This window comes from Cavia porcellus, unplaced genomic scaffold (genome assembly GCF_034190915.1).
Source record: "Cavia porcellus strain 051 isolate PalLab524CR breed Dunkin Hartley unplaced genomic scaffold, mCavPor4.1 scaffold_9, whole genome shotgun sequence".
NCBI lineage: Eukaryota > Metazoa > Chordata > Mammalia > Rodentia > Caviidae > Cavia > Cavia porcellus.
In genome coordinates, this window is record NW_026947492.1 from 23,067,625 (window position 1) to 23,092,669 (window position 25,045).

Consider the following 25,045-nt stretch of genomic DNA (forward strand, 5'->3'; position numbering starts at 1 on the left):
GAAGTATTAGAAACGTTTACAAAATAGAAGTATACAAGATGGAAAACGAAATTTTGGGAAAAATCTTCCAAAATGAAGATTAGAGATAAGCACATGGCAAAAAACCTACTTTACGCACTCCCAGGTAAGAATTAGACAGGGTCGAGCTGGATATGGTGGCATATGCCTGTAATTCCAGCACTTGGGGGCTGAGGTAGGAGGATCACCTTGAGTTTGAGGCCAGCCTGGGCTACATAGTGACTTCAAGACCAGCCTGACCAAGATTATGAGACATGCAGTTTTTTAAAAAAACATTTTTAGACACAGTCCTCTCAGTAAGGGACTGAACCTTAACAATAAGCATTTAAGACAATCTCCAAATACAACCAAATGAAGCTTCACACTGTCCATTCCCTAATCACACTCTCGAAACCCCTGTTATAAGCTTTTAATGTAAAACGAAGCAATAAAAGTTTAGAACTACACTTCTGCTTAGTGCCCACTCACTTCCTACATAAAGGAAATTAAACCAAAGAGACTAAATTGCTTGCCCAAGGTCTCACACTTCCTCCGAAGCAGGATGAAAATTAGAATCTGCACTAGCTGACCTAAAACAATTCTCTATTCTGTAGTCCACACTTGCCATTAATAGTTGTTTTATTTAAAACTGTATTTTATAGAGTGTTCCTCATCTATTTCAATGACTTTTCTCATTTGGTTCTAGATCTCTAGTCACCTATTTCTTTCCATGATGCTCAGTACAACCCTTTGCCAATTTTACTGCTTCCAAAAGAATCCATATGACCTTGTACAATTAAAGAATACAAAGTAACTTTACTTGGAAATAATTTATTTAAATTCTAAGCTATAAACTAAATCACTCAAACACTTAACAGTAACAAAATGGAAAATATAAGCATTACTGGTTTCTTAATTGACTCTTCCAGAACTAATACATTTATCATCATAAGTGTAATCACAAGGATATAAACAATAAAGAAATAAAATGCCCTTTGTTTGACATCACAGTGGCCAAGCATTATAAATCTCTAATGTCTTTTAAAACTATCAACTTAGGGACTTCCGGGAGAACATGGCAGATAGATAGCAGCAGCTTTGGAGGCTCTCTGAGAAACTGCACTTGAAGTACAGGAATGGTGCCAAGCAGGAAGTCCTAGGCAAGGGAGGATATTCTTTGCCGACCCAGGAACAAACTAAATTAAGAGAAACCAACTGGAAATGCAATCCCAGTGATACAGCAGGAATAGATAAGGTCTCAGCGCGGAAAGCTGGACCCTGTGCCACTGGAAGCTGCGATTTGAAATTTCCTGCAGCCACTGCTGCGTCCCAGTCGGCACAGTGGGGAGAGAGGTACAAAAGCTCTGAGAGTGGGAAATGTTGAATGGAGTTGGGAGCGGGACTGGCCAGGTGCTCTGCATCAACCTGTGGTGACTGAGCGGATCGGGGACCCTTCCATAGAGAAGGAGGCTTCACCAGAGGACATACTTGGATTGGGCAGACTACCCGGAACGAGATGCTGCAGTGACTTCAGTCACATATTCCCCTCTCAAGAGGGATTGGTGGGGAGTGCCTGGCCTGCGTGACACCGCTGGCTGAGACCCAGTAGGCTAGCCCAACCCAGGTCCCAGAAGCCAGGAGGTGCGCCCTAGTGGTGAAGCCTTCAGTAGGTTGACCGGGAGGGGCGGCCCGGCATAGGCTGCCCAGTCCATATCTCTCTGGTGCACTGCGGTGGGTGGGAACACCTAGCCAGCACAATTCAAACAGACTGTGGCCGACAGGGAAGGAAGCTGGGTCTCCTATATACGCTTGTATATAAGGAACAAAGACTATGGGAAGAGGGAGCAACAAGAAAGGGTCCTCGGCCTCCAATCCTGAGAACCATGCAATAGCAGACACGGCACCAATAGACATAAAGCGCTATCTCCAGAGCCTCATAGATGAGTTCAGGAATGAAGTTATTAATAACCTGAAGCAAGACATAAGTAGAATAGTTAGAGAAATGCCAAGCATTGCCAAGAAAAAACAGATGGTGGAATGGAAGAACAGAAAAAAAGAGAAGAATTGTTTGATGGAGAAAATAGAGAAAACATAGAATACATGAAGCAGGTTCAAAAAGATTACCAGGAAACTAAAAACTCTATCAAAAACTGGCATAACAGCTTGAAAGAAACCAAGGATAGACTATCTGAACTGGAGGGCAGATTTGTAATATGGGAGCATGAAATGAAAAACTTCTTAAAAATAACAAAAAAACAAACAGCAACAATACAATGCATAGATGATAAGAGGATCTATAACTTAAGAATCAAGAATATAAAAGAAGTAGGGACACAAACAAATGGACTACAAAAGCTATTCACAGAAATAATCCAAGAGAATTTCCCTAATTTAGCAAACGGTAAAGATACTCAGATGTATGAGGCATACAGGACTCCAGCCACCTACAACCCAAACAGAGCTATACCCAGGCATATAATAATCAAAATTCCAGAAATCCAATATAAGAACAGAATATTAAAAGCCGTCAGAGACAAGAAACAGATCATTTACAAGGGAACACCCATCAGAATTACAGCAGACTTCTCAGCACAAACCATCAAATCATGAAGAGCATGGGGGGTTAGAATTCAAGCTTTGAAAGATAATAATCTCCAGCCAAGATTGACATATCCTGTACAACTGTCCCTAGAAATTGATGGAAAAACAAGGTGCTTCGAGGATAAAGAGGAACTAGGGGAATTTGCAACCACCAATTCAATTCTACAGAGAATACTGCAGAATATTCTAAAAAAGAAAAATACCAAGATTCCAGAAATAGTGGCAGAGAGGCCACAGTGAATGGAGCAGAAAACAAAATGAAGAAGACAAACTGACAACAAACGACAGAAAAAGAGCTCAACAGAAATGAGGCAGAGAAGATTGGATGGTAGGAACAGCTATTTTGGAGAAAACAAGACATCATAATAGCTAGTGCTGATTTAGTATCATCTTGTTTTGAAGTCCCATCAAACCTGTATTCTTCTGTCTCCATCGGTCTTAAAAGGTTGTATCTTATTGGATTTTATTATACATGATAATATAAGCAAAAACTTTTATAGACAAGGAGATTGTACAGAAACCACTGTTCATTTTCTGTTAGCTGGTTCTGAATACCCTGTAATAATGTCATTCTCTTAAATGGTTTTATAGTGTCTTGATATGTTTGGTGCTACAGCATACGAAGTTATACTCGAAGATTTCAAGGAAAGAGACACTTATGGTAACTATTTTTATGTCAAGATATCTTGTGGTGAAACATTATTTTGCTTAAATGGTTATGGTTTGACCTGCGCTGTTCTGTTGTTATGCCCTCTTTTATCTCAATCCCCTTTTTAAAATTATTTACTTTTTTCTCTTTATCTTTTTAATTAAGGGAAAAATAAAAAATAGCAGGATACATTATAGTAACCTATTTTGATTTCCTATTAACTTGATTTGAAAGCCTGTATTGCCCTCACCATCTTGTTATGACTGATTTTCCTCTATTCTGCTTTGCTTGATAGTATGAAGTTTGAAAGTATAGGCAAAACTGTGAAGACAATAAGATTCATTATGACACCCATTCCGGTTGACTATTATTTTCTTTTAAAGTCCTGTAATGTCTCCAATGCTTTGGTTTTGTTCTTTACTGTTTAGTTCAATTTTATTATAACTGGCAATTCTTAAAATAGCAAGAGGCAGTATGGTAACTATTGTTGATCACCTTGTATTTTGTTTTCACATTATCTATTATGTCCATCCTTTTGATTTGACTGACTCTGTTCTGATATGTCGCATTTGGTTTTACTCTCTTCAAAAAAAGTAATAAGAAATGTGGGGAGTAATAAAACCCAAAATGTGTAATTGTCATTGTACAAAAGAAAAGAAAAGAAAGTGCTCTAAAGGTTATAACTGCATATATGTTTACAAGTATAAGATAGATAACCATATTACTGTTTTTTGGATCATTGAACAAAACTGTCTGCACTCTCACTGTTTGTCCACTTTATATGCTTCAATTTTGTAACCTGAACAACTATTTCTAAGATGAGAATATGTAATCTATTAACTAGTGATTTCTTACTGTTTATTTTTTAAATTTTGTATTATTTGTACCCTTTTTGTTTTTTTCTTTTTCTCCTTAAATTAAAAAAAAACTATCAACTTATCAGAAACAGAAATCTCCTGAACTTTCATAAATCCTGTAGATTGAATTCATATTACTTATTTATGAAATAAAATTACAAAAAGTAGCGCACTGTGCCACAGTATTAATTGTGTCTCCTAAATTTCCTTTTGGAGAGAGTGGAATTAGAGAGCCTGGTAGAGGGTAAACAATCTCTGTATGTAGCACGTGAAAAAGAAAAGATCAAAGATTTTTTTCTATTAGTCTACTTTTAAAAACAAATACCTTAAAGAAGGGCTGTTGCACCTGAGGAAATAAAATGTTTAAAATAACCACAATCTGCTTATTTTTGAAGTCTATAATTTTTTCACATTAAGCTGCCAATAGTTTACAATAACGGGAAATATTAAGCATGATGCCAACAAGACTGCATGTAAAAATAAAGACTAATGAGAGCCAAACACTTTGAAAAAGAAGAATCAAATGGGAACACTTTAATCTGCCAAACACCAATACATTTAGTAATTAAGAAAATGTAGACCAGCAAGGACAACTGAATTCAGAATGGAAAGCTAGTACAGTACATGGGCCACGCACACAATGGCCATCGTACATTACAAAAGAGGGGGAAAGCACTAATTTTCCTTGACATGTTCCACCTACTTGGCAGTTTATACCACCTGATGTGATCCTGCCATGCCCCATGGGATAGTCACATATGTACCACACATGATTCAAGCCACAGAAATGTCACACATTCAAATCAGAGCTACCTTGCAGGAGGACATGAATTACAGCTCTGTTGTGAATGTGTTAACTCATACATGCTGATACAATGATTAATACTGTGTATCAACGTGGCATCAAGTAGTAGTCAATAGAAGAGTATAAAAGATTTCACCTCCAGCAATAAACATTGAAAGTTTTAAAACACAACTCAAAGTATCACTTGTCAGTTATTCAGGAAATAAGCAGTATTCCAAATGTACCTGTATGCTGCCGAATTCAACATTCTCATAATGGAAATGTGCACATTCAGCCATCTTCGGAAAGTGACCCTTAGTGAAAGGCAACCTGAAGTATAGGAAAATAAATATAAAATCAGAGAGCAGAAAACTCAAAATTACTAGGTCTTAAGGGAAAACGCACAGATTAAAGAGCTCATGCAAGCAAAAGTACTTAAGGAGCACATGCACATGAGCCATGTACATCCACACAAATCCTTTCCAATATACCAGGAATCCAATGAGTACTACATTCAGTGCACAAGCTGTATCGAAGATGAGAAATTTAAAAACCTTGCTATACTCTCCTAATCTTTACCCAAGTCAGCACCTTTACAAAAACTACACATTCTGTGACTGTTATGGAAATGGATTGTGAACCACCAGCTTCTAAGCAGAAGCAGCATTCACAACACAAAGTACAAAACCAGACTTTACCTGTGAATGTTGTCACAGCCCATCAGTCCTGGGGTGGTGGACCTGGGTGCAGAAGGAACATTTTTATCTTTGTCTTTCCTCTGCTAACGGATGAACCACAGCTGGCTAAGTATGTCTCCTTTATCAAGGGAAAGAGGCTTTCCCTGTTTAAAACTGCCCAGGAAACCTTGAGGTATTTCACCTAACAGTCACTTCTCAGAAGCAAACCTAAGATCCAGCAGTCTACAACTCAACAAAGCTGATTCTTCTAAAAAAAAAAATGAGAACATGCAACGAAGGTATCCAGAAGGGCAGGCCAGGGTTGGTCCTAACAAATGCAAACCTACTAGACAACATTTTAGAATAAAAAAAAAAAAAAAAAAAAAAAAAACAATTTCAGAAAAGTAGATAATGTGCAGCCCTGTTCTAGTAATTGCTGAGTCATAATTCAAGGATTAACAGTACAATTTAATGTATTCACAGTAAGAGCTAATTTAGTAAATGATCTAAATAAAATATTTTTGTAAGAACTGCAGAGTTGATTTCCATTTACAGGAATTCATTTAGAGCCCATCCCAAAGCTACACTTACTTTTTCATATGTTTGACCTTCATGCTTGCTGTACTGCCACACGTCTTAAGGGTAAGGTCTCCAGGAATCTCTGGCACATCTGCTCCCCTGGCCTTGAAAAAAATGAAGACAAAACATTTTTATAGCAAGTTTTTAAAAACTGACCTATTTTAATGTTTTTTTTTTTTGTTTGTTTTGTTTTGTTTTAATGTTTGGCTTCACCATTTAAGGGAAACTTTTCTGGTTTTTTTTTTTTTTTTCGGTACTGGGGATCAAACTCACAACCTCACGCTTGCCAGGCAGGCGCTTATGCCACTGAGCTAAATTCCCAGCCCTGAAAATAAGAATTTTTATGCTCATATATTCAAGTGTCAAAATCAGCTAGTACTATCGGCATAAACTAAAATCTGCCCATGGAGTTACTGGAATGAAATAAGTGATTCTGATGATTAATTTGAAGATCCCAGCATACATTTTTCACTCCAAATTGGGAAAGTGACATGCAGACAATTGCATCCAGCATAAATTGGCCATAATCTGCCAGTTTTCAGAGATTTTTTTTAAACAAGAATTGAACTCAGGACCTTGCACTTGCCAGCAAGGCACTTATGCCACTGAGCTATATCTCTGGCAAAGGTACATTTTTTTGAGTGACATATTCAGCTGTACTATTTTAAAAATCAGATGATTCTTAATAATGTAGACAAAACAAAAATCAAGTCCAAATGTCTTTCCCAAACAAATCTGCACTATACTATCTAGATTTACAGGAAGAACACAGACTGAACTATCAGAGTCCATGCCACTTGATTCAATAGGGAAGAATGGTATGGGATGAAGAGTTAAGAGATGAATCACAACCTTACAGTTTACAAACTCTCTTTTGTGGTGCCGGGGATTGAACACAAGGACTTTGCGCATGTAAGGCAAGAACTCTATCACTCAGCCACAGCCCTGGCCCCCAAACATAATCTTAATGGGGGGAAAAATAGTTGGTGCAAGTGTTGGAGAGAGACAAGGCAGATTAGGCAGGGGGCAATCTTTAGACATATGAGGTAACAGTATAAACTATAAGGACCAATTTCTGGCATACTGTCATAGTCAAAGATGCCCAATTTTTGTTTCTGTGGTTTTTTTTTTACTGTAGGAAATTTCATTTATAAAAATCGATACTTCATGATTAAACAGTCTTAGATGTCCTTTCATACCTTTATAGATCTCCTAAGGAGAAAAAGGATACGATCTATACTATATTCTTCAGTAATAAAATAATACTTTCTGTCTTTCAATTATCATGTTTATCCATCAGACCTTTTTATAAATCTATGATAAGATCTTGGGTTAATTTCATTTTGTCTAAAAGTTATTTTATAACCCCAGTTATTTCATCAGTATTCAGTATCATCCATCAATTACTCCTTTTCATGTAAAATATATTAAAGACAAATAAAAATAATTTTCAATAAAGGAACTACCTAGAAAAAGGATTAGCTAAACTTTTTTTGTAAAAGGCCAACATGGGAACATGGGAAAGATTTGTTTGTAGCTCACACTATGTGTCTGCCACTACTCAATGCTGCTATTGTGTACAAAAGCAACCCCAAAAATGATCAAATACGGCCATGTTCCAATAAAAACTTACTTGCAGAAAGAGCAAACCAGCGAGCTGAAGTCCACCAATCCTGACTAACAGATGGATGCAATGCTGAAATACTTATTTATGTCATAATTCCCAAACTGTTGCAACGTCTTCCAAGGAGGTATTTTTAAAAGCTGAGACACATTTTGCAGTCTGCAGTTAGATTTCACTGAATACACTGACATTCCACAGTTTTATTTTCCACCCATAATAGGAAATAGAAAAAAAGCTGATACTCATTTCACTATCACTACAATATTAAAGGATATATGCAGAGAGACAATAGCACACTAGACTCTAATAATGAAGGTAGTAAAAGTGATCATGTGCGTGGTATTTCAGATTAGTGATAATGCCCCAAATGAAAATGGCGTAAGTTAAAAATTGAAGCTGAGCATGGGCACATGCATACAGTCCCAGCAAGTTGGCAGGCTGATGAGGAAAGAGTTTGAGTCTAGGCAATTTAGTGAAACAACTACTAAAATAAAAAAGTGGTCAAAATATTTCTAAAGAAAAGGAAATATGATTGTTTTCCTCCAGTCTGTCACTCAACTGAAAAGACTTTATTATGTAAGAATCTGCAATTAAATATTATGTGGATCAACAACTTGGTTTTTTTTTAAATGTGCAATACACATCTGGTAATGTGAGTAACTCTTTCTGAAGCTAACTATGCAAAATAACAACCTCTGTTACATTCCTATTACCTTGTTTTGAAAGCCTATATTGTTATTGTTTGGTGCTCTTTGTTATTTATTTGTCTCTTTTGCTTCTTGTTTTTCTTGTATTTTGTTTTGTTTTGCTTTTCCTTCTAATACAAAAAGGACTGATCTACACGTATAGGCTTATACATGCCTGAACTTCTTCTTATGAGTTTACAAGAATTGATTTTATTACGTGTAAAGGTATAAACAGCTACTTTGAAGAAAACAAGACTTTATGGAAGACATTTCTGATTTCCTATAATCTTGTTTTGAAGTCCAATAATGCTTTTATTCTTTGTTTTGAATGGTTTTAGTCAGTTTTCTATTATTGGATTTCAGTATGTGTGAAGGTGTGGACAGCTATTTTGAAGAAAACAAGAGAACAATTATGATAGCCACTGTTGATTTTCCTATTGTCTGATTTTGAAGGCCCATAGTGCTTTCATTCTTTTGTTTTAACTGGTTTTATACTATTTTGTTTTGTTTGATTTGTGAGTGAAGATATGGACAATCATTTCAGGGAGAACAGGAGACATTATGGTAGCCACTGTTCATTTCCCGTTGTCTTGTTTTGAAGCCCCATGTGGCTTGCATTGTTTTGTTCTGATCTGCTTTTTCTGTTTTGCTTTATTCTCTTTAAAATTAAAAAAGTGCAATACCCTTCCATCATTTATATTTTTATGCAATAAACTTTTTTTACATAAGAGGTCAGGCTTATATTCCTATTAAACTTTAAAATTAAGAGAGTTTTTTACTATTCTATAAACTATTCATCAAATTTGACTTGAAATTATAAAGGATAAGTATCCACTAGACTGATTTGGTAAATAGCTTTGACTTTTATGGTAGATAATATCAATTTTGTTCTGAAAGTAAGCTATGTGTACCCAACAAACCATGACCCCTAAAAGGGGAAAGGAGAGCCCCCAAACCTGTAATAGACATGGAGGAAGGACTCTATAGAGCACACATATTTGCAACCACACTGGACAAGACAGCAAATGAAAATACAGCCAGAAGTAAACTAAACCCACAGGTCATGCAAAGGTCAGAAAAGAGACCAAACAGCAACAAATAAGACAAGGAGCCAACAATGGTCCAGGGAGCTTGACAAAATTCAAGAAAGTATTTCTGACCCAATGGTTCAACATATCTGTAACTTTTATGCTTTATTCAATAACATTTTTCTGTAAACCAAGAAAGTTCCAAGCACATCCTGGCCACTCAGTTTATTTTTGCAAATAAGTAAATGCAGTACACTTCAGTATAACTAGGGTATAACACTATTCTTTTACAGTTAAGTAAATAAATTACAAGAAAACATAGCACCACTGATCATCTGGTAAACTAGTATTCTCACCTACATATTTAAAAGTATTAAATGCTCTTAAATTTCTACTAAAGGCATGTAGACTTTAGTGAATTTATTCTGCTGTTCCATACCAAAGATTAGGAATTTCTCTTTTAGAAAATACTTCATTAATAATATTCATTTATAGAAGATAAACAACAGGTAAGTGGGATGTATAAAACCCCAAATAGCCACAACACATCACAATCAAAATCCAGAAACCCAAAACAGAACAGAATCTTAAAAATTGGTAGAGAAAAGCACAGTATCACTTACAGGGGTACAATCATTGGAATTACATCAAATGTCTTAACACAAACCTTTAAGGCTAGGAGAGCTTGAAACAAAGTGTTTCAAGCCCTATAAGAAAATAATTTCCAACTCAGGTTATTATGGCCTCAAAAACTACTTTTTAAAACTGATAGAGAAACAAGATATTTCCACAATAAAGAGCACCTAAAAAAAAATCTGTGACCACCAAACTAGCACTCCTAAAAAAAAAAAAAAAAAAAAAAACTCAAAGATATTCTAAAAAGAGACAATAAAGCAAAAATGACAAAAGATTCAATAAAATGAATGCATCAGGTAAGGTGAGCAGTTAAGTAGAAGGGAAAAATACAGAATCAGCTATAGGAAAATAAGACAATGAAAAGACTAAATCAATATCTATCAATAATAATGAAGGAGTTTTCGGCCTGATGAAAGAGAGAGGATATAAAGTAAAAATAGCCTTTATTCCAAAGATGTGGAGAGAAGTCCATGACTTTCGGCGGCCTGGCTTTCTCTACCCAAATATGCAGGATGGGATATACATATAACCTCTAACCAGAGTGGCACTTAGAGTGGGCATTGATGAGGCGCAAGCACAGCCGATTGGGACCCTTTTCACTCCACTCTCTGGCGGCTGTAACTTATTTTAGGACAAAATCCTTTCAAATAACTCAATATAATTCTCAGTATCTCAATCAAAACACACAGATAAGCAGAACTGATCAAGAAATAAAGCCCAAAGGTATGTATGCCATATACAACACATTTGACAAAAAAAGAAACGGTAAAAATCAAACATTAGAAAACAACAGTCTATGCAAAGGGAATTTCCCTTCAGAAAAGCAAGAGTAACTATCCTATATTCAGACAAAGTGGACTTCCAGCTAAAATCATCAAAAGAGGCAAAGACAGTTACTGCATATTGGTTAAAAGAACAATCCAAAAGAGGAGATAAAAATTATTAACATGTATGCACCAAGCAATGTTGCACCAAACGTCATAAAACAAGTACTACTGGGCCTAAAAGATCAGACAAACAGAAGCACAATTACAGTAAGGATCCTCAATTTCTGGCTATCACAAATAGATCAACTAGACAATGGGTAAACAAAGTACTATGAGAGTTGAACAAACTCTTTGAACATACAGATTTAATAGATATCTACAGAATGTTCCGCTCAAAAACAACAGAATACACATTTTTCTCAGAAACCCATGCAACTTTCTAAGTAGACCACATACTAGCCAATAAAGCAATTTTTAGAAAATGCAAAGGAATTGATATTATGCCATGTGTTTTATCAGATAATAGCACAATGAAACTAGAAATCAATGGCAAAAGAAAACATGGAAATTATGCAAATACACAGACACTACACAACACACTCTTGAATTATCAATGGGTCATAGACGAAATCAAAGTAGTAAGACAGTCTCTAGAACTAAATGATAATGCCAGGGCAACATAACAGAACTTACGGACACAACAACAGCAGTCTTAAGAGGGAAGTACATAGCTGCAAATGCCCACACCACAAAAACAAAGCAAGCTAAACGATGTATTGAAGATTCTAGAAAAACAAAAATGATCCAAACCCAAAGCTAATGCAAGACAGGAAATTATAAAGATAAGAGTAGAAATCAGTGAAATTGAGGGGGGAAAAGAGTACAAAGAATTGGTAAAGAAGGAATAAAAGAGTCCCTTCAGAAGAATTAAACAAAATGGACAAAACCTTTGTCAACTTGACCAAAAAAAGAGGGGTGCCAGGGAGAACACAAACTAATGTAATTAGGAATGAAAAAAGATGAAAAAAATGCACATTGGCAAAATCAAAGTTATTAACAACTACTTTACAAAGTTTTATGCCAATAAACTGGAGAATTCAGAAGAACTGCATAGATTCCTACTTATTGAACTACCAAGACTAAACCAATAAGACTAAAATTCTGAATAATCCAATAAAAATGAAATTGAAGCAGCAATAAAAAAAAAAAAAAGAAAAAGAAACTTACCAATTACGTAAAAGCCCAGGTTCGGATGGATTCACTGCTGAATTTCACAAAACTTTCAGGGGAGATCTATACCAGTACTCCTCAGGCTCTTTAATGAAGTTAAAAACTTAGAGTACCCCCAAAGGCATTCCTGAAAGCTAGCATTACCCTGATTGCAAAACTAGACAACCAAAAGAGAGAATCATAGACCAATCTCTTTAATAATAAGTATGAAAATCCTCAACAGTCACCAAACAGGACAGGCAATTGAACGAAGGAGGAAAGTGGAGGATCAACTGCAAAAAGATAGCATGGCAAAGACGAACCAATGTATGCTGGCTGTGACCATTAAAGTAGATGACCTCAATTCACCAATAAAAAGAAACACGGGGAGAATAGACAAAGAAACAAGATCCATCAATATACTATATATAAGAAACACACTTACCTGGAAAGGAAATTCCTAGACTGAAAATCAAAGGAGAAAAAACAATTGTTCCATGCAACAAGAGACAGAAAAAAAGCAAGGGTAACTTGCCCATCAACTGCAGAATGGATAAGAAAGATATGGTATTTTCATACAATGGAAAGCTACCCAGCTATAAAGTAGGATAATCTTGAAGCTCTTGTAGGTAACTGGATGCAACTAGAAATCATGCTCATGGGTGAAATGTTTTGGACTCATATTGGGTGAACAATCAAACTATCTCCCTAGCATAAAAACCTAAAGAAGTTAGTGTGATCCAAAATGTACAACCAATATTTTGAAAGTGATTAAGTGAGGAAATGCCTAAAAAGTAAAAGTGGTAAGCACTGTTGCTTTCCTATTATCTTGTTTTGAAGTGTTATAATGCTTTCATTCTTTTGATTGTTTGATTTTATTATGTATGGAAGTATGGACAGCTATTTTGAAGAAAATGAGACATTATAGTAGTCATTGTTGATTTCCTGTTGTCTTCTTTTGAAATTCTGTGTCACTTAGGTTGCCCTGTTCTAATTTGCTTTATTCTGTTTTGTTTTGTTCTTTTTAAAACCTTGAAAATTATAAACAACAAAATGCAATAAAAACAGGCAACTGCCAGGGATTTAGCTCAGTGGCAAGCATGAGGTAATGAGTTTCAATCCCTGGTTAAAAAAAGAAAAATACACACGCACGCACATACACATACATACTTAATCAATTTATTGAAAAGTAAATAAAATTTTAGAAAGTTTTAAAAAACAGGCAACTACCTTGAGAACTCTACAATAAACAAGAACAGGCCAACTTGAGCAGCAAAGTCAAATACTGAAAACAGCACAATACAGTGACAGTGTGCTTCTTCCCCAGTACCCCTCTTCCTTCCTGGAAAGGAACTAAGAATGGGCTGTACTGGGGTATGAGTAACCACTGTGGTCAGAAAAACTCTTAAGAGATGTCTAACTTGTGGCCAAAAGACTAAAAGAATTACCCGTTAAGTGTGGAGAAAATAGCCAAGAAGTCCCACTCCCCTTCTCTAAACTGACCCTGGCACAGACGTGAACAACCTCTGTGGTATGCCACCTTACCTGTGGCTACTTTTCTGAACAGAGCAGGCCCCCCTGGATAACTGCGGGGACAGCCCCTGATATTCTTTCTCTTTTCCAAAACTTAAACCTACCCTAACAGCCCCAATCAGGGAAAAGGATACACAGTTCAAGACACTGGAGCTCTTATAGAGGTCCAATCTTTCCAACCCAAGAAACACAACCTCAGGAGCACAGGAGACAGGAAACCCAAACAGAGAAGCATCATGGCTTGGGATCACCATCACTGAGGTGGCAGAGAGCAAGATCTAGGTTGTTCTACAGTAGCAGTGGAGGGAGAAAGGTGGGCTTGGGAACAGGCTGGGGCTGAGGTGGCCTCTTTGATCCAGCTGGTTTTAGGGGAGCTGGATGGTGCTCAGGAGCACCTAGCCTGCAAAAGCTGGAGAAAGTGGAAAAAACAGCTGATGACAGAGAAATATAAAGGTTTCTGAAAACAGGAATCAAAAGATAAAGAAGAAAATCAACTCCAGGAAATCTAACCTAAAGAAGCTAACCACATTGTGAAAGAGGCAGACAGAAAGTATGAAGATGTGGCTTGGAAGCTGGGGACTCCGGGAGGAGACTGGGAATGAACTGAGGAACAAATTGAGTAGGCAGAGCCCTGTTGTAGGCAGACAAACAAGCAGATTACATTGATGGGCCAGAACCTGAAGTGTCTGAGCACTGCTGAAGGAAAGTACTCCAAAAAGAAGACAAGTGTGAGAAAAAAGTAGCAAGTTTCTTTGTAATGAACTGGGTGAGGAAAGGACCTTGTGCCAAGTTTGCTGACACCAGTAGCCAAACTGCAGAACACAGCTGATGATTTGGGAGATTAGCTGAAAGGCACCAAGGAGCAGCTCTGTACACTAAGCATGTGGGGCCCTCCTGGCCTGAAGGAGAGGGAGTGCTCCCCAGTCCACTGCCACTGCTCCTCCCTCTGGCCCTGACCCAGCCTGCTGAGGCTGACCTTGAAACTGACAGCTAATCTTTGATGGGAAAGCTGCTTTCTTTTCTCTGTCCACACCCTCTCCAGCCACGCTTCCTAACCCCTCACCCATAGTATTTTTCACAGAACTGTCTCTGCTTGAGTTCAGTCCCTGGTACCCAGAGTTTCCAGCTGGGCACCTTTGGGAGCAACATTTAAGGGATGATCAGCACAATGTGAGGTCTCGTTAAAAGCATGTTGTGAGGCTGGGGATTTAGCTCAGCGGCATAAGCGCCTGTCTTTCAAGCAGGCAGTCGTGAGTTCGATCCCTGGTACCGATGAAAACGAAAAAGACAAAAAAAAAAAAAAAAAAAAAAAAAAAAAAAAAAGCGTGTTGTGATTGTTCTGATATACCCATCTGTAATAATTTTTCTTGTTGTAGCAATTATATGTTAAACATTTCAAATAATTCCAGAGTTGTGAAGCAGCAATTCAATTCCTTTCTTGCTATGGAAGGTAACTTTTCAGCCTAATGCCTGCTGCCCTCTCCACAGAAGAGGAAAAGAAGTATGGGCACACCTCACAGAGAGCCACCCTGGGGAAATACAACCTCACAGGAAACCTCACTGCTCAGCACACAGGACCAGCCAAACCAGAACAGTGACTCCAGGAATTAGCCCAGACACAAAGCCACGCTACTTAGGTTTTCAGCTTTAAGGTATTTTGGAGAACTTTATTTTCATTTGTTACCTTTCCTCATCAGAAGTAAGCAAATTAAAATGGAGACCTCTGAGACTTTTTAGTTTTCCTCCATCCGTGCTGGGGACTGAACTCAGGAAGGGCCTCGTGCAGGTCAGGCAACAGCTCTTCCACTGAGCCACAACCCCAGCCTAGAGAGCAAATTTCTGTCCCATCCCTATCCAACTGATAAGCAAATAAACCACGTTTCCCTTCCTTTATGTTGAGGTGACTGCTTGACTGCTCTTCTGCCTCCTTGCAAACAAAGTATGCTTCTGCTACTGATCTGACCATACGAAATTTATCACAACATACTTTTCTAGGTCAGAAGCTGCCATCTCTTAAAGTGCCACCTTATTGTGCGTTTGTAGCAGTCAGGGCTGCAAAAATTCATATTTTCCATACAAAATTTTTAAACCACATTATTTTGAAACTTTACTACTTTGAAGTTAAAGTGCCCTGATGACCGTACCTAGCCAGAGAGTTCTCAGCAGTCTATACACTGGCACTGTGCTGATCTTTCAAAGTTTATTTCTCTACCCAATTCTCATTTTTAGGAAAGGTTTCTGTGAGGTCTGTTATACATGAACATTAGAGCTTACTGGCTTAAAATACACCCTCTTTTGCTGGGGCCAGTTGAGAGAAAGAGAACTGCACTGGCTTACACCCAGATGCCCTCTCAAAGCCTCAAGCGCTCGTAGGTTCTAGGAGGTGGCTGGATCATGGGTGTGTGATGCGGAATTAGGGTGTGTGATAACTCAATTGGTTTACCGCAGTTCTGAGTGTGGATAATGGAAGCCCCACCCTGGATGTGGGTAAACCAATCAAAAGGTTTGGAGCCTGTTTAGTTATAAAGCCGGGAGGGAAAGCTGCTGCTGCTTGCTGCGACTTCTGCCTGCCTCATCCCAGACTATTTTTCCTCTGCCATTGAGTCAGCCCACCATGAACTGAAACCTCTACAGATTGTAAGCCAAAATAAACCTTTCCTCCTCTAACTTTCGGGTACCAGGTATTTTCATCTCAGCAACAAGAAAAGTAACTAAGACAAAGATCCATAGTGTAACGGTTTTGATACTGAATACTGACACGTATCTTTTTGAAATAAAGAACTAGTCCCTCCAAAAAAGAAAAGGAAAGAAAAGAAGCAACCTTAGCCAGAGACTACATATAGAATTGACTTTGAAAATGAACTAATGTTAGGAAACACTATAAAAAACAGGTAAATTTCAATATGAATCTAACCAGGATATCAGTGTTATAGTTTAGGGCTAGAAGCCACCCCCACCCCAGAGCTCATGAGTTTAGAGGCGCAGCTCTTGGAAAGTGATTAGATCATGGGGGCGCTACACTCAGGAGGGTGAATTAATCCACTAGGCTCACACCTAAATGTGCCATGTGTCTTAACAAATATACTAGGTCAACACAATTTCTATATGGATAAAAAAATTAATGCTGACCCCCCAACTTCACATCACAAAAAAATCTATTTTAAATAGTTCATAGACATAAATATAGAAGCAAACCTGTTCTAAAAAATACTTATGTAACATCGGGGTTACACAGATTTCTTTAAAAATCTATGTCAACAAAATAAAATCCACCAGAAGGAAAAGGCAAGACTTAAATGAGCACATCACTGGAGCAGTTATCTCTATAGTCAGTAAGATGATGCCAGACATAAATGACCATCACTGAAACACGAAACTCACAATGAGATTCTATTACACACAGCAGAATCTAGACCCAAAGAACAGGTATTATATAACATCTTAAATCAGGACAGTGGTTATCTTTGGTAGGAAAAGTATTGGCTGAGAGGCAATCAAGAGAGCTTTCTCAGTTTCTGGAAAAGTTCCATTGTATTGGTCACATGAAAAGAAAACAAAAAAAATGTATCAAGCTATCTGTAAGATTTGTGCTTCTTTGTATGTATACTTCAATTAAAAACTGGAAAAAATTAAATGAGAAAAAAGGCATAAAAGTAGAAAATTTCATGCATTAAACACAGATACATGTAAATATCTGAAATAAAACTGAAAACCCAATCTATTACCGCATTAAGTACATCATAACCTAGTATGTGTCTGTGGGAAGAATGGAAGACAAGTTATTTTAGGATGCCTTGTTTTCAAGATTTTCTAGGCCATGAAAATGTCTTCAGTATTTGTAAAATTAAACTGGTAATAAAAGCTGTCCTTAAAAATAAAAAAAAAACTCAGTACCATACAAGTTAGTGGATTAGTGCAGAAATAGATTGTTAGTGCAGAAATAGAAAATTAGTGCAGAAATAAACTGTCAAATGACAGTAAAGAAGTAAAGTAATACATCCATTGTAGGATATACCCTAGAGATAAAAGAAACTAATGCTGGTATTAACATTTGGAAGCTATTAGAAGTAAAAGATTAAAGCAAACAAATAGTTTGTGACGACACTAAAAACTATTTTCAGTATGAGATATAAATATGAAAATCATTTCTATTTGTGTATCTTTTTGTATCTATGTGTTTAAATAAGGCAGTTAGACTGACAGAACTGCAAGATGAAGAAAGGATACTGAACTGATATGCAAAGCATATAATTAAGTGTTCTGTGATATACCCTGTAGGATTTTAAAATACGATTTCAGTATCAATATAGTTAAATTGGAAGCTAATTATAAACACTGAAGGATGTTGACTGCTGCATGTTAATTTGCAACGCAAAGAGGTAGTACATCATATAGAGATTTTATTCCTGGCTTTCTCAACATTTTTATGAAAGAAAAAAATACTTGGCCTGATAACTAAATTTAGAAGACGCCTTCCATGATCCAGGCTCCACTATGGGGATGGAGAAGAGACTCAGCAAGAAGCAGAACCATGGGGTTCTGTGAAGTGTCCTGTGAGCAGACGGTGCACAAGTGGGGAAACCAGAAGAGCGAATCTCCCCCTCCAGCCTGGGGTAAGCAACCAGGTGACAGCAACTGAGGTGCAGGAACAGCTTGATGCTTATGTTGTTTGGTTGACTCTGCAGGCCTGGTGCTGGTGTCTGGGCATCTATGTGGAGGATGGCAGTGTGCGTTATGGCAGTGGTAGGGGTTTCTTCCTGTCCTGTTCTTGAAATCCTATGCTTTGTTCCATTTTACAGTTTTGTTTTATTCCTGTGTCTGGTAACTTGAGCAACTATTTTGAAGATAACTATGTGCAGTACCACAACCATTGTTAAATTCCTATCTTGTTCTGAAAACCTATGTAGCTGTTGTTTTTTTTCTATTGTTGTTGTAGATGTCATTTTGCTTTTTTTCTTGTTTCGGAGGTTTCTTTTGATTCTTGATTTATCAGGGTTTTTTTTCTGGTTTAAAATAAAATATTATTTTAAAAAAAGAAAAAAATTGAAAGGGATACAAACCCTGTGAATGATAGAATTCAAAAGAAGTTTAGTAAACTATAAAGAAGAACCAAAATAAACGTGAAGTACATTGAAAATAAAAATTAAAACTCTGAATTTACAGTCAAAACTTAGTTATATAAGGATGGGAATCAGAGTATATTTTGTTTTATAAGAATTCATGTAACAAGATCTGAGGCCCACAGTTTACAAGCTTAATACAAGACCCCCCCCCAAGAAAAATCCTTACAATGAAAAGCCAATAAGGTTGTTTTAAAATATGGCTTGCATAACAAGGGAAGTATTTGTTTTCCTATAATCTGAACCAGTTAAATCATACACAATTGACATGAAAAACTTAAGGAAAATAATTGCCAATGCTACCCTGTTTTACTGTTCCTTATTCCCTCCAAAGAAATATTCTGCCATTCTTTCACTGGTACAGGTCTTTAAAGACTTTTAACTAGTCTATTCTCTGATTCTACATCCAAATAAAACACAAATATTGGCTGGGTCACTGTAAAGGGATTTGGCAACAGTGTAACACTGTTTCCTGATCTGGAACCATAAAGCTGGCTACTCCTACCATCAGTCCCATCACAATAGCCTTTGATTATCTGTATGTGTGACTATCTCTTTAATATTACAAACTCCATGCTGATAGGCATGAGCAGAATGCTGACAAGCAGTACATATTTTTTACTAAGTAGGGGGTGGTACAGTATGCAGAGGTATTTAATATATAATTAAGAACTAAAAGAAATCTGATTTCAGCCATTCAGTGTAAGCAGGAAACTGACAGGACAGATAGGTAAATTAGGAAAAACTATTCCAGGCAGTCAGACAGTGCCAGGCCTTCAAAGGAGTCTGTTCAGAAGACAATACCATGCCTCAAGATAAAGTCATGCCTTCTCGAGGGATAAGTGATAAATTGAAGATTATGCTATAATTTGTATCACTTGGTCCAATAAAGTCTAGGTAGACATCAGTCACCCAGGTGGGTGACCAGGACCTCCCAATCCATCCCTTCCTTGAAAGGTCCTTATTCTTTCCACATTACACTTGCTATGTGATCTACTCCCCCATTGGACCAACATTACCTAAGCAACTATACCTGTAATTTTACTGACTGATTACAATTTTTATTCCAAATGATACCCACTTCATGATTTTGCTCTATAAAACTTCCTTTGGGAAGTGGGCTCATTGGCAACCCACTTTCAGGTGCCTCCTGTCTCTCAGGAGCTGTCTCTCTCAATAAATTTCTCCTGCTCTTCAACTCTGTTGTTTCTTAGAATTCATTCTTCGACTGTGGGAAACATGACTCAGCATATCTGACATCTAGCAGGTTAGGAGTTATATCATTTCCCCTGTATCACTGAGACCAAGCAAGAAATAGCAACTGCAGTGCTAACCACAACATTTGAATCAAAATGAAGTTCATCATGAAACCTACTACATCTAATATATATAAAAAATATAGATAATGAAATTGAACAATAAAATTAGAACAATGAAACTAGAAAGATTTTCCATATCAAAAAAAAAAGACTAAACAGACTGAAAAAATACAACACAACAGACACTAAGGTAAATATAACTGTTTAGAATACAAATTAATCAAATTATTTGGCAAGTAATTTGGGGAATCTCCACATTCTGGGAAATCCTCTGCAAGACAATAGTACAAAAAATGTAAATTTATTATAAAGATAGTCATTAAAGTGAAAAATACAAAACAAATTCAAGAGTCCTATTAAAGAAATAGCAATAATACATCCTATTTTATTTGATGTTATATAATCATTAAATGTATTAGTGTTTTCATTTAACACCATTAAAAATATAAATATCTCTGGCAATCAGTTTTATGGAATATTAGTGGATTTAAAATTTCTGGAATATCTCTGATACCTAATACTATACTAATATTAACACATATGGTAAATATGAACATAAAAACCAGAAAAAACACACAACACTGTGATAAGTGAAATTCTAGGGTATTCCCTTCCCAATCCCTGATTATTCAGCCAACCTAAGTATCATTGTGAAATGGATCTGCAGGTGGAACTGGAATCCCAGGTGAGTCCATTTTAAACTAGGCTTCTATTCTGGTTGGCCTAATCTAATCATACAAGCACTTCAAAAGCAGAGTCTCCACAGATGCTGCTGCCTTGAAGACTGTCACTTCTAGGAGTGGCAAAAGGCCCCCTACCGAGAGCCAGCAAGAACATAGGAACCTCAGACCTGCAATCACAGGGAACTACATTCCACTGAATGAGATAGAGGAGATTCTTCCAGACTCTCCAGATGGGAACCCAGCACAGGTGACACCTTAGAGAACCCAGTTCAGCTTACCCAAACTACAGAACTACAAGACAGTTAATAATTATTTTCAGCTTCTAAGTTTGTGATAAGTTCTTACACAGCTTTAGAAAACAAAACTAAAAAGATGGGCACCTAAGCCCCTGGGGATTCCTAAGAGACTGCTGGATTTACAAGCTCCTTCATCTCACAGACAGTAAAAATCTCTAGGACTACGATGACAAGACTCAAAAATTCTCCTAGCATTCCACTGAATGCACTAACTCCAGTCCTCTTTCAAACCGCCTGCTAAAGCTGCCTCACAAGAGAAAGTTACTCATCTAAAGGCAAACCCTGGGAAAAACTGCAAATTGTGTAGGTGACATGGATTAACTGGTGGAAAGCATCCACACCTGATGCAGTGTGACAGCCACCTTTCCCCTGCCCGCACAGCCTGCTCTTGATTCCATTTTGCAGTTCTCCACACCACCACTTTTTCCCTTAAAGGGAAGAAGGCAGAATTTCCTTTCTTCTCCTTGGCAGTCTTTTTTATTCACCCTTCCAAGGTGTTTCTAGACTATGTCGACCAGCCAGTCTTCTCCACAGAGCTCTTCCTTTTGGTGAACCCAAGTCCTTTACAAGAGGCCTCCCGCAATGTGCAAGGCAAAATACATGGTCTTTTCTCAGTGCAGAACCTTAATTATAAGGCAGAATGTTTATGTTAAATGGCAAAGCAAGGATATATAAGGTTGGATTATCAAAAAGTCATATTCCCAGACATAACGGGAAAGAGTAGACATCAACAAAATAACACTACTTGAAACTAACAATCTGGAGAAATGTATATCAGAAAAATGTACTTAAATGAATACTACATTTAAAACTTTGTACTGTAAAGTCTCAAAGGAAATACACCAAAATAATCTGATCTTATAGAAAATGGGATTTTAGATGTGTTTCACTTTTTCATATAAGCACGTTTGTTCATACAAAGAAGGGGAACTAAAGAGAGAGAGAGAGAGACAGAGAAAAGGAGGAGGCAAAAAGAAAAGAGAAAGCAAACTAGCTAGATTCCATATTCTTTCTGTATTACCATTTATAAATGCATAGCAATGTACCATAAATAAATGAGATTAATCTATAAACTCCAATGTGTAAAACTACATATTCATATTTATAGTCAGTTTAGGAAAAAAAAAGAATAAATGCTACTCAGATGCCATTTACTCATGTCACAATAGTGGAACTTCCTTGATAGTTTCTGGGCCAAAATATGAGTTATCTGTGGAAGACAGAGCAACAGTGAGAACACCTCTCAAAGCAGAAAAGAGGAGGAAAGATGCCCTGGCTCCTCCCTTCCTCCTGCCTGCCCTCCAATCTTCCAACAGCTCTCCTATTTGCCAAACATCACCAGAAATCTGTGGCAAGCAGTCAGAAGCAGCTTTTGCAGGGATCTGCTTTCTGCAGCAGAAAACAAACAGCAAGAGAGCAAAAAAAATCCCAATTCCTAACCCACTGCATCCATTACTAAACCATGAAGATACATACATAATACAGGTTTATATACAATGCCCTCATAATTTAAGAAGGCATAATACCCAAGTAACATGCAAACACATTCTCTTGCCTCTCTCCATTTCTCTGTTCTCCCTCCCTCCCTTCCTCTCTCTCTCCTCTCTCTCACGCTCTCTCTCATGATCAACTGAATAAATGAGATTTTTAATCCATACTGTCAAGGAGAGAAACAACTAATCAAAATGAGAAGGCAGTTAACAATAAACATGGAAATTTTCATTAAAAAATCAACAATAAGATCACAAAACAAGCATTTACAAATGACATATAAATGCATGGGTCTAATATATACTACTGCCCAAGTGGCCCCGAGATGCCTTTTTCTTCTAGGAACAAAAAAACTTTATTGCACTATGCATAAAGAAAGGAATCAGAATCAAGGTGTTCTTCACTTGTGAGTTTGGCACAAAGCATCTGATAAGTCAGAGGAAAAAAATCATGACTTTTTACCACCTTTTACTTTTATTTTCTTTAATGGATTCATATTTTACTGTGCTATGCTTATTACTTCTATACAGCAAATTACAGAGGCTACAGCATCTTTAGACTAACAATAAATAATATTTCTTGATAATAAGGAAAATTTAGGGACTAGAGATAATAGTTTAGAGAGAGGACTTAGTTAGCTTGCTCAAGGCCTTAAATCTGAGCCCAGCAGTAAAATAAAAAGATGAAATAAACCTAAATAAGTAATATTTCTCTGTAACTCTTTGATCCCTTAAACTTTTAAGACACAGTAAACGGGTGGTAATATAAGACTGCCGGTTTTCATACCCAAGTACAGCTTAATCACAGTAAACACATACAAGGAATCTGAAATGACATACATTTACATTTATAGAAGCTTTTAAATAAAAATTGGTTTAAAAATGTTGTCTACTTTCTTACAAAACGGCAAGTAATGGAAAAAACTAGTAATAATTGTCTCAATACTACATAAAAGAACATATCATAGTGAATAATACTACCACTAAATGTTCCTTAAAGAATAAGGACATCACAAAGAAATTCAACTTAGAAAGTTATCTGTCTGAATATATTCAAAAGGATTTTGATACAACAAAATAGACTTAATGCTGAACAGAAGACATAATAATTTTCTTTACTAATTTAAATGGCACCTTCCAATTTTTCAGTTCCCTAGAAAAATCATCACCATAGAGTACTAAGGAAAAAAATCATCTTTGTAAGTTTGCGTAACATGACTTCAGAAGTCTCCATGAAACAGCAATACTCACTTCAGATACACATATATTTTCTAAATGGTTCTCTCGGAATGCTGCCTACACTTCTCTCTTATAATTCTTGTCAACATTACTGACTTGCCTCATTTTTTACAACAAGGGTAGTAATATTACTAACAAATTCTTCAAATAAATAAAAATTCCATGTGTGCTAAAAATTGTGGTACAGGGGATGTTATCCTAATGCGTTAACCTCTGGACACTATACCCTGGCTCAGGAACACCCCTTTTAATGGGCAGGGGAGCCTCTCCAATGTGAAGAGCTAAAAACCAGAAACAGGGGTCAGAGCATGTGGCTGAGAATCAGATAACCCACAAAGTGCACAAATAAACTATAAAGTTATTTCTATTAATTTCTGTATTTTGACTATGAACAACAGAGTGTGACCAAGTTGGGTGTGGTAACACACACCCACTATTCCAGTTATTCTGGAGGCTGAGGTAGGAGGATAACAAATTCAAAGCCAGTCTGAGAAGCCTGGCCAAGACCTTGTCTCAATATAAAATGTCTAAAGGGCTGAGGACACAGCTCTGCTTGCTTAGTACACTCAGAATCCTGAGCTCAATCCACAGCACAATAAACAAAAGATTTTTTTAAAAGGTAAGAGCATAAGAACAAACAAGCAAACATGACTTCTGACACTGATTATAAAATAACCTTTTTTGCACTAAAAGAGCTGCCTTAGGGTTCATTTCCTGTAGAAAATGTCTCTTCAGAGAAACCAGTAAGAACATGGAAAAATTATCCAGAAACAATGTTTAAGGCAAACTGGAAAGCTAGGTGTAGTGGCTTCCCCACTCCTGAAATCCCTATACTAGGGAGGCTGAGACAGGAAGATTACTATGAGTTTGAGGCCAACATGGGCTATTATAGTCAACTGAAAGCCAGGATGAACTACAAAAAGATTCTATCTCAAAAAGCAAAAGACAGTTTGGGAAAAATTATTAGCATGTACCGTTAGTATGATTATTACAACTAACAGCCTGGCAACAGCACACAGTAGGCAAAAGAACACATATCCCAGGCCCTGGGGCGGGAAAATGCTGGCCTACATGAGCAGTCCTAAAAAAGTAAAGGTGACTGGAACAAAATGATCAAGTGAGGAGAGACTTCAGCTTTTAAGATAAATTACACTGAAACTATCTTACTTGTAACAAATACCCTTTTTTCTGTTTTGCTAGTTTTTTTTTCTCTTTAAATAAAATTTTAAAAAACAATAATTTTTTCTCCAGTATGATCTGCTAGTATCTGA

At 36.9% G+C, this 25,045-nt stretch overlaps 1 protein-coding gene across 5 annotated transcripts in view; it reads right to left on the reverse strand.

Moving 5' to 3' along the window:
- Window positions 1–25,045, reverse strand: part of Arhgap32 (Rho GTPase activating protein 32) — a 291,311-nt gene that overhangs the window by 137,784 nt on the left and 128,482 nt on the right. For 4 of the 5 annotated variants that reach the window (XM_063256063.1, XM_063256064.1, XM_063256065.1 and 1 more), the window contains exons 3-5: window positions 6,157–6,248; window positions 5,587–5,628; window positions 5,134–5,218 (exon numbers count right to left, since the gene is read on the reverse strand). In XM_063256063.1, coding sequence (XP_063112133.1) covers window positions 5,134–5,218; window positions 5,587–5,628; window positions 6,157–6,248 — 219 coding nt within the window. The remainder of the gene's footprint in view (window positions 1–5,133; window positions 5,219–5,586; window positions 5,629–6,156; window positions 6,249–25,045) is intronic. The other variant, XM_063256062.1, reaches the window with a different exon arrangement.